The sequence below is a fragment of the Patagioenas fasciata genome, chromosome 1, assembly GCF_037038585.1.
Source record: "Patagioenas fasciata isolate bPatFas1 chromosome 1, bPatFas1.hap1, whole genome shotgun sequence".
Taxonomy (NCBI): Eukaryota; Metazoa; Chordata; class Aves; order Columbiformes; family Columbidae; genus Patagioenas; species Patagioenas fasciata.
Genome location: NC_092520.1, coordinates 188,479,447 through 188,492,664, shown reverse-complemented (window position 1 = coordinate 188,492,664; position 13,218 = coordinate 188,479,447). Strand labels below are relative to the sequence as shown.

Below are 13,218 nucleotides of genomic sequence, written 5' to 3'. Positions count from 1 at the left end.
GTCTTTAGCATTATTTAAAGGCCTTCTGAAACTCTGAGACATAAAGAACGCATGACCACAGAATCTAGAGATCCATGGTAAAAAAACCAAAACAAACCAAAACCCAAACAGACAGACAAAAAACCAAAAATCTTTCTGCCTGAAATTATTTCTGTGCAATTCGAGACAAAAGCGGTGGAGTCAGTCTTCCACACTAATAACCAATAGGGAACCCTACCTTCAGTGGAAAAATTTGATTTAAAAGTCTGGAAATGGAACATTATTAGTAACTCTGGCTGATAAAGTAGTGCCCTTTGCAGAAAATGGTAGTTTAAAGGATTCCACTTTTTCACAGAGAAATCCAGCTTTCATCAAGAAGATGATAAAACACCAAGAAGCAGCACTCGGAGGCAGACAGAGACAGGCCCCTAGCAGAGCTGTATTTTTTGCAGCGCTCAGGAACTAACATGTCAGCTCCTGGATCCCATAGCTCCTGATGCTCACAAGAGTCTGCAAAGGTATTTACTGCTCAGGACGATGCAATACTTTCCAAAGAAACTCCCCAACCTGCCTTTTTTCTTGCCCTGTCTTTTTCTGGGGAACTCCCTCATGGTGGTGTCCATGTGGCCAGTCACAGGGACAGAACAGCCCTTACCTCGATAGTTACACCTCTGCTGAATCAGGTCCAGCCTGAGATAACCATACCCATACTCACCTACACCTATACTTATACTTATGCTCATACCATATCCCCTACACACTCATACCCACATCCGTACCTGTACCCACACCCAGACCCACACCACCCTCATACGCAGTTTAAATGGAGTTCAGACTCCTTCTGCAATCCCTTAGGCAGTAACTACTACATTTATACGGTCCTAAAATTACCTTCAGCCCTTTGAAGGCAACCGTGAGGCTGATGTGGCCCCGAGTGAAAATGAGTTTGACACCACTGCCTTAGGCCATGCCATTTGCCCCAGTCAGATCTTGCATGGCCTGGTGGGTGGATGGCCATGTAATGAATGGTGGAGTGGAGCTGGGAGGTTAGCACGCCCGGCCTTGCAATGCATCGTACAGGGCACAACGGGGACCCTCTGGGTACCACCTGCTTTCAGCAAACAGGCAGTGAGTGCAGAATAGGAACGTGGATGCAGCCTGTCACCTTCCTACTACGGTTTAAGCCTGTTTTAAAGGGTGTCAGTGCACATGCCCATCACGCAGTCCCTCTCTGTTGATTCTTCTGAGATGTCAGAACCCATAGAGAAGCTCGCAAAAAATCTGTACGGATGGGAGCAGACTTTGTGCCAGGCAGAATGCTGTATGCAATTTGATATAGCATTTCCAGAAGAACAAACTACTGAGCCAATACGATGGATTTCGGTGCCTGACTTTTAGGGAAAATATTCAGGCACATTCTACTTGCAATATAAAAAAAAACATTTCCTCCATGCTGTGAGATTATCTAAACAAGCCACATCAACCCTTCCTAATCAGAGAGATGTGGTGTTATTTTTAAATCTGCCAAAAATTTTTAAGCCAAATGGTGTGGGATACTACAGTTACAGGGTCTCAAAAGAATTATTTGTCTCTGTTTATTTTATTAAATATTCCTAGGCATACCCTTAGGATGACAGATCAATAAGTGCCTTTGCGGTTTCCTGATAGAAGGCAGCAATTATTTTCTTCCATTACAATATAAGCATAACCCAATTTTACTCATCTATCATGTGTGTAATGGTAATAAAGAAGCATCACCATGTGTTTACTTTGCTGTCACTTTATCTTTTGTTTTGGTGATTTTCTGTTTTAATTTCATGTTCTTCCAAATGTTTGTGCCTTTCATTTGACAGGAGTGGTGACCAGTTTGTCTTGCTGTAGGACACTTGTTGGGAACACGGTGGCAAAAGCCTGTCTGTGGTTTCTCTTTTCCTGTAAGGTCAATGGAGTACTTTAGGCTTTCACCTGAACTTACTTGTAGAAGAAACAAAACCACAGGAACTTTAGAGAATTGAATTTGGATTTCATGGTTAGAAGTGCTTTTTCATGGAACTCAAAAGTCAACTTAAACTCAACTCAAAACTCAACTTAAAGTTGGGTGTTACCAAAAGGAGAATTAGGCTCACATTTGTTTAGCATATAATGGATGTAGAAAGGCTAAACAAAGCCCATAGGATCATAACTGAAATGTATACCTGAGATTGTCAAGGCTAAACTCAACCCATCTTCCTCACTTGGAGAATCACATTTAATCCACGGCAGAGGTGCGTACTACTGGACTATGTCTGTAAATGAGGTAAGCAGCATTTGCATCCTCATCTAAGTACTCTGCTTTGAGGAGCAGCACACCAGGGCTGATAGTGACTAACTTTGACCAAACACACTCTGCTAAAAGCCTACATCTAGTTTTCTCTTCATTGTGGGTGAGGAGATTCCTGAACAGTGATTCAAAAGCCTCCACAGCAGCTACCTCTCAGATATCTTTGTTCTGACACAGGCAATAAAATCCCTTTACTATGACTCCAAATATTTCTATTAATTCAAAGCTAGTTCTGTTTCCTCCTTGCTGTCATGGTAGTGACAGCCAGCTCTTCACTGAAGGAAATTATTAGGAAGTGCTAACTGGTCACAGCTCTGCTGAGGTACATGTGATATGAATCAGATGCATCACTGGATTCACTTTTCCTAACCCTGACCTCAGTGAGTCCAGGTGTTGACGTATGTATTTCACTCAAACCTGACTGGAAATGTTTTATTTTAATTTTATAAAGTTTTCCATGAGCACTGGAATGAGTGGAGCATAGTTGTGTCTAGATTTATAACTTGCGGTTGGTTGATTTTGCTACCCAACTAAGTTCTGACAGAGACCTTTCCCATGGGTGAGCAATACCTGCTTGGATCCCTGTGAGTCCTTCCGATGCCTATAAAGGGGCTTTTTACACCTCATTGGTTTCCACAGCCTGAGCTGATCTATCACTGGATTCACACCTGGATTCACATCTTTCAGATTTCTTATTGTTGAAGTTGTCAGGACAACTAACAGAAAGACAAGTATACAACAGCATGACCACATAAGCTTCATTCCTTTAGGAAACTAAGAAATTTTGTCAACAATATCAACATGAGTTTAAGTATTTTATTTTTTTTAATGCTTAAAATCTCAGAAGAACAGGTTGAGGAAATGTTTTGGATATTCTATTCTGGTTTATTTTGGTCTAATTCTACCTTTAGCAGCCTCAGACTAAACAGTCCTGAGGGACAGCCACTTAAAAGATGGACTACCCAAAGTCCAACAAAATTATGTACAACTGTCTTGTGGGACTTTTTTTGATAACATGAAATGGGCTTCATCAATCAGACTCTAACTGTAAATTATCAGATAGCACTCCCTCGCAAACACTGCTAAAGCCCCATTTTTCTTTTTAATGTTGAAGTTAGTGGTATACCATATTCACTGCTCTACTGTTTTCACTGTCCTATGACTTAGTCTCACAGTGGTCAGTGCCTTTCACTTGCATCAGTGGTCTGTGGTTTCATTCTTTCAACATCAAAGAGAAAGATCATCTTGGCTACATTACAAAAAGCAAGTTTTGAATTTTGCCAAGATAAACTGTGACAAACTCTCACAGTTTATAAAAGCTTTCTTTTAAGCTGAAGGTGACTTACGGGAAAAAATGGGTTATGCCCTCATGTACATTTTTATGATATACAAAAAAGGGCCTAAGAAGAGTTGAAGGGTTTGGAATTATTATTATTTTTTTAATTATTATTTTATCTCCAGCAAAATCAAGGAAGACCAGAATTGACATTCCTGACACAAACATAAGCATAAGATATAACAGGTTTCCTCCTTCTGCCTGCTCCTTCCCTTTCTTCACCTTCCAACCTTGCTGGTCTATTTTACACACCTGAGAAAAACAAGTGTATAGAGGATGCGTGGCAAATTCTTGTCAATCTTTTTGGGCAATTAAAACCTGAAAAAAACTCATGGGATGCTCTTCACTGGAGCCTTAATGAGTCCTCTGGCATAAAGCAAAGATAATGGAATGGCGAAGTTTGGCAGTCTTGATATTTCAGTGTTAAGCAAACAATCAGGAAAGAAATTTCTGACTGCCTTTATGCCATTTAAAGTAACCACAAGAAATCACAGAAACATTCTTCCCTTTATCAATTTAATGTAGCAGAAATCGGAGTTTTGATGACATTTCTTGAAAACGGGCAACTATAGTAAACCGTCTGCAGTATAAGACATTCAGTTCTGATATGCAAAGCAGCAGCAGACTCTGGAAAAGCTTTTGAAATGGGAAAGTACTTCCCAGCATGTGAAAAGTGGCAAATTATTCTGTCAATATTTTAATGGTATACTTTGCTATGAAAAGATCACCTTATGAAACAGGTGTATAAGCAAGAACAGAATGAGATAAGTTAAAGGCCACAAGCTTTAAAGACAGTCACTCACAAATAAAATGCCCCAGGAACAAGGAAAAAAGTACTTTCAGAGAAGAATAATGTTCATTGTTAAAAACGAACTGAAAAAAATGAAAAAAAAAAAAGATATTAAGATCTGAAATGAAAAATTAGGACAGCAATAACACAGTGAAGAAAGATAAGAAGTTACTGTGCTGAATGTTTCCTAATTTGCTTTCAGTTCCTGAAAATTACCTTACCCCCCAAAAAAGAGAATAAAATGCTACGTCTGTTGTGGCTGCTGTATCAGCCTGTATCTGTGTTGAACACCTGGAGCCTGTGATAAGTAGTTGTCCCCAAATGCCAGGGTGGTTGTGATGATGCTGAGACTGGGTCCAGCTGCTCTGCTGAGCACATTCCTGCTATTGGGCGGAAGCCGCAGCAGGTCTCTAATGGATGCTTCTCCCAGACCCCCTGTCTCAGCCCTGGCAGTGAAGAGCAGCCCTTTCATGCAAGGCTCAACCAAGGCCTGTGCTACTGCCCCAGAATGATGCCCTGCACTGGGCAGCCATGCTGAGGAGAACTCTGGTGGTATGGGCTGATGAAGGCCTGTGGTTCGCACTCTCACCAGGAGTCATCCCAATAATGGGACATGACAGATCCCATCCAGACCCAAATGCAGCTTGAGCTGTTGCTCCATCCTGACACAGGCCTCGTCCCAGCTCACATGGCTGAGCAGCGCCCCATCAGAGGACCGTGTGCCACCTCTGAGCTCCAGTTCTCTTGTATCTGAGAAAAGTAAGCTCCCCAGACAGAACATTTAAGGCCTTGCTGCATAAGCAGGTATGATTCAAAGCTGTAATGTTTCATGTTTCAAAAAAAACACTAGAAGTACCCCATTCCCAGACGCTGTATTTCCTTTACAAGAACTGACACTGGCACAGACACTGGCCAGAAGGGAAGAAATAACTTCTGTGCTTCTTTGACTCACATATTTCAGATGGCTGGAGAGCATCAACCACCTGAACATACAGTATACAGAGAGGCAACCCTTCCATTTGAAACTACCAGTATACTCAGTCAGATACACTTTTAATAGACACTTCTTTCATTAAGAAAACTGATTTCAGTGGGACCGTTTATGCATTAAGCATGAGTAACTGTATAAAAATCTGGCTCTTCATGGCTTGTTCCAAACCAGCTCTTTCATTTTTTTCTAAAGAGGGCAGTGACTCAGTGTTAACACAGTTTAAAATATGAGTGATATTTTCAGGGACACCTCAGTGCACATGGATATGAATGTTAATGAATACTTTTTTAAGATACTGAAAGAAACAACTGCTTAAATGTTCCATTTATCTGCATCATAGTCTCTCAAGAACACAGAAAAACAATTACTTACACATTTTTGAAAAAGGATTTTTTTCTAGTTCCACTAATACTTCCTTAGCACCAGAAGGACCTCAGTGATTTTAACAGTCAATTTACAGGAACTAATCCTTACAGAGGTGAATCATCAGCAACAGTGAGTAATTTGAAATGATCACGGACTTACATTTTGTAACTGAAACTTAGGGACAGCTACCTGGCAATGCAATAGGCAGAGAGAGAATGAGAGTCCCCAAACGTTAAGAAATTGTCACTTACCCTGTTCAAACAGTATCTGCTCTCTTTCCCATAGAAGTGCTGGAGACATTTCATGTTCTGCTTGTCAACAATCTTGTTGAAGAACTCGTTGATGGTTCGCACGGAGACAGCACAGACAGCAGATCTGTTGGTTGGTTCGGAAGAGTCTGGTTTGCTTTGTGCAAAAACACCATAGAGAATATCATCATTCAACCCAAGGCCCATTTCATGGGCTAGAGCTGCACCTGGCTTGCTTACGTAGGCAGCTTGCAAAATGTTGAACACCTCCTTTCGGATGGACCTCTTCCTCCGCTTTTCAGTAAAAATACACTCAAGAGGCATTTCCATGTAAGAACGCATCTCTGAGTCTAAAGTGCAGAAGCGGACAATTCTGGTGTGAAAAGCCTGAGAATCAAGAGATTCTCTCTGGACAGTCAGAAAATAGACAAAGTGATCATTTTCAAAGGCATGGATATACTTAATAGGATACGAGTCACGGAACTGAGGGAGGATATCTATATAAGACTGATCCGTGAGAAATTCAAAACCATCCTGTGTTTCTTTCAACCTTCTAACTGATATTGAATGCAGCACATGAGGAGGCTGAAACGTAGATGTCACAGTATTTCCAACAAAGAAGTTGACAAACCTGTCCTTTTCAGTCACCAAAACTTTGGTTCCTAAAGTGCTTACAACACAGTCAGGACAATTATCTGCTTCTCCATCCACCCGGGGTGAATACATGCAGTGCACCTCGCTTTCGATGTCAGCAGGGTTGTCAGGGTGAATGATGTGACGGTGGCAGACACCTCCAGACACACTACCACAGCTAATGAGCTGATCATCATAATAAGTTTCTAAGAGCAGTGCCATGTTGACATTATCCTTCCATACGCTGTTAGATAAATTTGCTTTATCTTTGCAGTCTTCGCATGGTGCGCAGTCAGGGTTCTCCAAAATGGGCCCAGTCTTGTACACAGAAATGTTCTGGAGACTTTCATTTAGTACATAAATCTTGTTCACTGCTCCAATATAAACATGATGCTTGTACAAAACTACGTTCTGAATCGGCGTTTCCGCAATGAAGTTAGGAAGATCATATTTTACACTCAAATTAATCTCTGATTTTTTAGCTGCTTCTTTGCATTGTCCATGGCTCCTCTGCAGCAAGGCAAATAGGAATATGATAAAACCAGAAGGATATGCAGTAAAAGGCTTCATTGTCAGAGATTCAATCTGTCAAAATATATTTAAAGGAAAAAGAGGTTATATTTTGTCTACTAAAGCATCAGTTTATCAGTCAACAGAAAAACATTTCTAGGCTGCATGTATTAGCTGAACTATTTCAGTCTAAGAAGCGTCGTAATCTTGCTTAGTGTCGTTAACACTCCTGCGCTAGAAACTGCTATGATTACTGTTCTCTATGGGTACCCATTTCACTGCTTTCAGGACAATTCACAGAAGGATTTTCTTATGATGAATTTTGCAAGAGCCCTCAGTGTGTTGTACAGCAGCAGAAGAGAGACGAATATTTCCACATTGGCATAAAACCAGCTGAATGATACAATTTAGAACAAGATGGTGCACAGGTAGCTGAAAGCAAAGCTGCTCAGGATACTCAGGACACAACTGCACACAAAGCAGTTGTAGCACTTCAGCATGTGGATATAAGATATTTCGCAAGTTCCTCAAGGGGCTGAGGTGGTTCTTAACACAGCTGCTCAAAAATAAGAAATAGAAAAGACAAAAAATAATGTGAATATTTAAGCTGGAAGTGGGCTTCTCTTATCCTGTTGACATTTTTGATTAACCAAGGAGGAGACTTTTCTTCACCAGACCGAAGGAAGAACCACCCCCCTTCTCTCTCTCCAGCTCCCCAAACCACTGTCTTTTATAAGGTCCCAGTTGGGGAAAAAGAACGGGTTTTTTTTCAGCCAGCTCTACTTCTTGGAATAATCATTTTCCCTAGTGTTGACAAGATTTTGTAATGTATTATCAGAATATTTTATGCATCATGTGGTGCTTGGCATGTGCAAGTTTTATTTTAGGCCTTGTACCACAGCAGTAAGTCACTCTGGTGAACCTTTACAAGATACAGGCGTATCACTGTATTGCAAACAAAGGGGTATCAAGTGACCTACAGCCATTAACTGATGAAATCAAACAACCTACCACTTTTCTTTTTTCTTTTCCCCCCTTTTTTTTTTAAACTTCACTTCTCCACACAATTGTTTGATGTGGCTTGAAAAACCCAAGGCAGATGACTAGTGTGATATTTCACCCCCTCAGAAGATCAATTAAATGAACTGTGGTTATGAGCGTTTCGGTGCAGTGTCCACACTCTGCCCTGTCACACCAGACATTTTCTGTTAATGTCATGACACAGTTGTTAAGCCCAATTTAGCTTCTTCATGGAGAAAACACTTATTCATTCTAACAGCAATATGATCGCATTCTTTGGGAAAATACTTATATGTTGGCTATAGTTAAGCAATTGTTGCTAATCAAGAAATGCTTATGACCACTGAAAAGATCTAAAATAGACGATCTTGAAAATTACAAACTAATAATAGGAATCTGTACTTTTTATTTGATTAAGACTTGAAGCAAAACGAAAAGATGACTGTAGAACAGAGCTGTTTCAGCTGTTTATAAACTCAGTGTTTTTACTAGATTGGTTAAAACAATCCATCAATGATTCTCCTGCATTCCTTGTGACATTTTATTTCAGCGTTCACTGAACTCTTTCTGTGGCTTACCTCATTAATTACACAAAATAATAGGTTTTGGAAACAAAGAACTCTTCTTCTTCCCTGCTATCTGATAAGAACCATGATCGAGAGCTGAGGATAAAAATCAGAAACAGAGGCTAATTGCAAGTATTAGCTGGTAAGAACAAGTCACACTTCTGGTATTGAGAAATTAAGATCTTCCTTCAAATCAACAACATGTTCTGATATTAATTAGCGATAAAAGAATCCTGGAAACAAATCTGACATGGATTTAATTTAAAAAGAAAAATAAAAGAAAAAAACAGCAGGGATATTGCTATACTGGAAAATAGCCCCACAGACCAGTACAGTTTTATACTCTTATCGGGCAGGAAACAGTTTTCTCATCCTCTGAAACTTCTTGCTATTACAGAATTCTTCCTGCTCTGTGCTGGGACGAAACCAAGAGCTTTCGAAGTTTGTGTGCAAAACCCAGAAGTCACACCCGATCCAAGCACAACCGTGTCCGCGTCCCTGCCTCGCCGGTGCCAAGCGAAGGTCCCTGCAATGGGAGGAGTGGGAACCTTGTCTGACTGTGCCTCCTTTCAGCCAGCACTTCCACCCAAGAAACTGCTAAAACTGATACATTCCTGCAGATTCCCTTCTGACGAGTCAACATGTCCTGACAAATGCTAGATTAAGCAGAAAATTCCAAAAGTGCTCTATTTCTGACACAACACAGGGGCAGGTACATTGTCTCCTGCAACAGGTTTAAACACACACAACAGGGGTAGCACTGAGCAGAGAGAAAACAATAGGTGGGGCAATAGTCAGATGAGGATGATCAACCACCAACAGAGGAAAAAGATGCAAGGTTACTTGACAGGCACCTACTTTCTTGCAGTATACTCTATGCTATGTTCTTGTTTTAATATATTCCCAGATAGATTTCCCACCCAGTACACCCCTCAGTCTTCAGTTTACATTCCTCCCCATTCTTCCAGTGTCTGAAAAAGAGGTTGCCTAGCTGTTCAACAGTGAATACCACTCTCCACTGCAGGGAGATTGAGAACCATAAATATGGTCTGTCTTATTCTTTCCCTGAAACCTCATCTTGGGATGTGAGGCCAGTATGGCTGGATAGGCTACTCTGCCTATAACCAGTTGTTGAAACGGTGCTGGTTTGAATCTGTGCTCTGGAAACAGAAAGTTCCCCCTCAGACTCCTTTTAAAAATGAGATCCGAAGCAAAGAGCTAAACAGCAAGAGCAAGGGCGCGACTCAGTGTAATGCAAAGGATGCCAGGAACAATAGATACTGTATTTCACCACAACAGGAAGGAACACATGAGCAATAAATGAAAACCAAGTCAGCTTTGCTCTCATATCTGAGCTCCATCATTGTGTCTTCCTTTGTATGCTTTTGAGGTGTTTCAAGCATCCTCTCAGACAGAAATCTGCTGATTCCCACCTATGGGAAGATCAGGCTCTGATTTATGTTCCGATTTATGTTCCCCACAGTGCACGTGCCCAGCACACTGTGCATCTTTCCTCAAGGTGCCTGAAATCAGAAGATACTTGCTCTACTGTGAGACATTTATAGCTTAGGCAGGACACAGGAGTTATGTGAAGAGTACAGCGTGCTACTCCTTTCTTGGAGCATTTGTTTTTTCACAGTCCTCACATCATATGGACTCCCCAGTGAGACTCCCATAAAGTTTGGTACCTCTTTTTATCTGTATTTGAACCAGGGTCTTTTTCTGTTCCTCTGCTGCAGCCTGGAGCACAGGGTTTTTTCTGTAACCTCCAGACCAGGTCATTGCAAACACATTTAACTTGAATACATCCTGAAGAAGCAGGAAAACCTCAGAGAAATAAAAATTCAGTCTCACCTCTTTCTAAGGATCCAACAGTCCCAGTTCTCCTTAGCACATACTCAAATGTAATTTCAGTTGAACTTAAGCACTTGAAGAGTTTTGCTGAATTTGAAACAAAATACTTTGGCTATAAATACACTTTCTGAATACAGGTCAAAGACTAGTTACTGCCTATCAGTTGCAAAAGGAAAACAAGTAATCCCTTTGTTTCTCTGCTTGGTTTGAATGATGGATGCTGTTCATTCGTTTGTGACCTCCCCGTGACTTGTGTGTCAGTGTGTCTTTCATGTGTCTACTGAAGACTTGTAAGCTTTGGCCTGCGATAACTATCAGCAAGCAATAGCTGTGGATGGATTATTTCTTTTGTAAGAGAGATTTTCAAAGCCTGTGTCATGATGTGCTCATTTTTCCATCCCTCAGCAGACACCAGCTTGTATGAGAAAATGGATTTTGGTCAACTGTTGCAAGTGGCTAGTAATGATGTGTCACATGGAGTGTGCCTGGGAACCTCAAGTGCTACGGTGGATGCTTCCCATCAGGCTTGGCCTTGAGTGTTTGTGTACCAGTAACAGCTTCCCAATGGCAATCTTTTTCCTACAAATTTCATTCTCCCTAGTCATGGCCTGGGTGATAATCTGTAAACATTGAACATCATGTCTCTTCTTCACACTGTTTGACACCATTCTGACAAGTCAGGCCTGGCCTTTTTGTGGAATAATGTTCAAGCTGTCATATGCAAGAAAGCCAGAAAACACAGTCATGCTTGTTTTCCTAGCCCTCATTTCAAGAACTCAAGTCCCATTTAACACTGATCACAAAGCACTCCATGGACCTGCACAAGCTAAGACAACACACTGACAGGAAAGCAAGCATTTGTAGCTTGGTTAGTGCATCTCTTCTTTCCTTGCTTTATTACAGAATAGGAAATGACAGGCTCCTGCATATCCCACATACAGCATGCTTGTACAAGAACACATTTAGTCTTCAGATAGGTATTTTCAGGTTGGGTAACAGCAGAGCCACGTTAATTCGTATTTCACAAAGTCTGTGGTCAGGAAATGATAGCCTTTTCCCTCCTTTAAGGAAATATTTGATAGTATGGTTTTATATCTTTTCCTGAGGAATAGTACATCTTGCTACTATGGGCTCTGACAGACTTGTGGTGTCAAATTTATAGAGGATAACCATAGTGATTACTGCTCCTGAGAGTTCAGTTTGCTTTACTATCAAAATCCATGCCAGTTCAGGACTTGATTCCTTGTGGATCAGATGCCCTACCATGGAGACAGGAGCATCATTTAACAGGACAGGGCAACTGAGACGGGAAGATGGTAACAGCTCCATCCATCCAACTTTAATTTCTTGTTGCTAATCTGTCACAGCACTGGCATCAGCTCCAACAGACTAAGCTCTCAGCGGACGTGTCTTCATCAAACTTTTCAATTAAACGATTGCATCCGTAGACAAGATTGGTTATATGTGAAACAGTTATGGAGGTTAACCTATCTTCTATGTCGACCGATTAAAAATGCTCTTAAGTCAGAATTGCTAACCTGAATTAGCTACCTTGAATTAAAATATCAGAGGGAACAAGGAAATTTGAGAAAGTCAGCAACAAACATACAAATGATCCCAAATTTCAAACGGCTGAGTTAAAATCCATATTCCCTTCTCTTTAGCACTATTTTAACTCTGGTTTAGGTTACTTATTCTGACTAGGATGGAAACGTACCTTTCCTGCAGCATGATATGTACGCTAACATGATGCATTTTCCCAGTGTATAGAGTCATAGGACTTAGTAGCGATGATTTATGTCATAAATTCATTCACAACAGAGCTCGGAGATTTCTGTGGTACTGCCAAGAGGTGTGTGTGCATACAGATGGCCAATGGTGATGAACTTGTGGGCAGGGCACAGCCCAGGCAATTGCTGGAGGATCTACCATTACCTAAATCCTTTACGTATTCAGTGCAGTCATCTGTGTCAGAAGAAATTGCTTTCATTAGCATGTTTAACTTATCTGTAAGCCTTTTTTCTTACAATATTCAAATTAAAAAAAAAAGGTAGTAAATTCTCCTTGCATGAAACATACTCTTTAATATACATAGTCCATTACTGGGTCCACTATACCATTGTAATTCACAGCAGCTATCAATAGAAGCATTTCATTGTCTGACATGTTTATTTTTAATAGGCATTAAAACACAAGAACACTAATCTGTCTTTCGCAGTGGAGAAAATGTTATATTCATTTAGCATTTTTTGTAGGTGTCTTGCAATAAAGCGTAGTGTTTTCTTTGAAACTTGCTTCAGATCTTAACATCCTAAAGCCAACTCGCATCTTGCGTCTGCAGCACAACTGGATTTATTTAATCATTTTTTGTTGTGATAGGCTACAATGGCATTACAGGTTCTTTCATAACAAACCACAGCAAACACTCACTGATATATTACAAATGAGTGGAGCAGATAAAGAGCTATATATTGCTCAAAAGACTAATTTAAAAGGTGGTATACCACATTTGTTAGGACTCAGGGAAATTTCTCGTGTGAGGAAGTGGTACTCATTCTAAGGGCTGAGGAATCAATTCCACAAAGAACAGGAACTAGAAAAGAAG

The 13,218-nt window shown here is 40.6% G+C and overlaps 1 protein-coding gene across 4 annotated transcripts in view; it reads right to left on the bottom strand.

Moving 5' to 3' along the window:
- The window catches only part of MET (MET proto-oncogene, receptor tyrosine kinase), a 91,729-nt gene that overhangs the window by 64,714 nt on the left and 13,797 nt on the right, over positions 1-13,218 (bottom strand). For all 4 annotated transcript variants that reach the window (XM_065860144.2, XM_065860134.2, XM_065860154.2 and 1 more), the window contains one exon: positions 6,034-7,248. In XM_065860144.2, coding sequence (XP_065716216.2) covers positions 6,034-7,233 — 1,200 coding nt within the window. In that variant the 5' untranslated portion in view covers positions 7,234-7,248. The remainder of the gene's footprint in view (positions 1-6,033; positions 7,249-13,218) is intronic.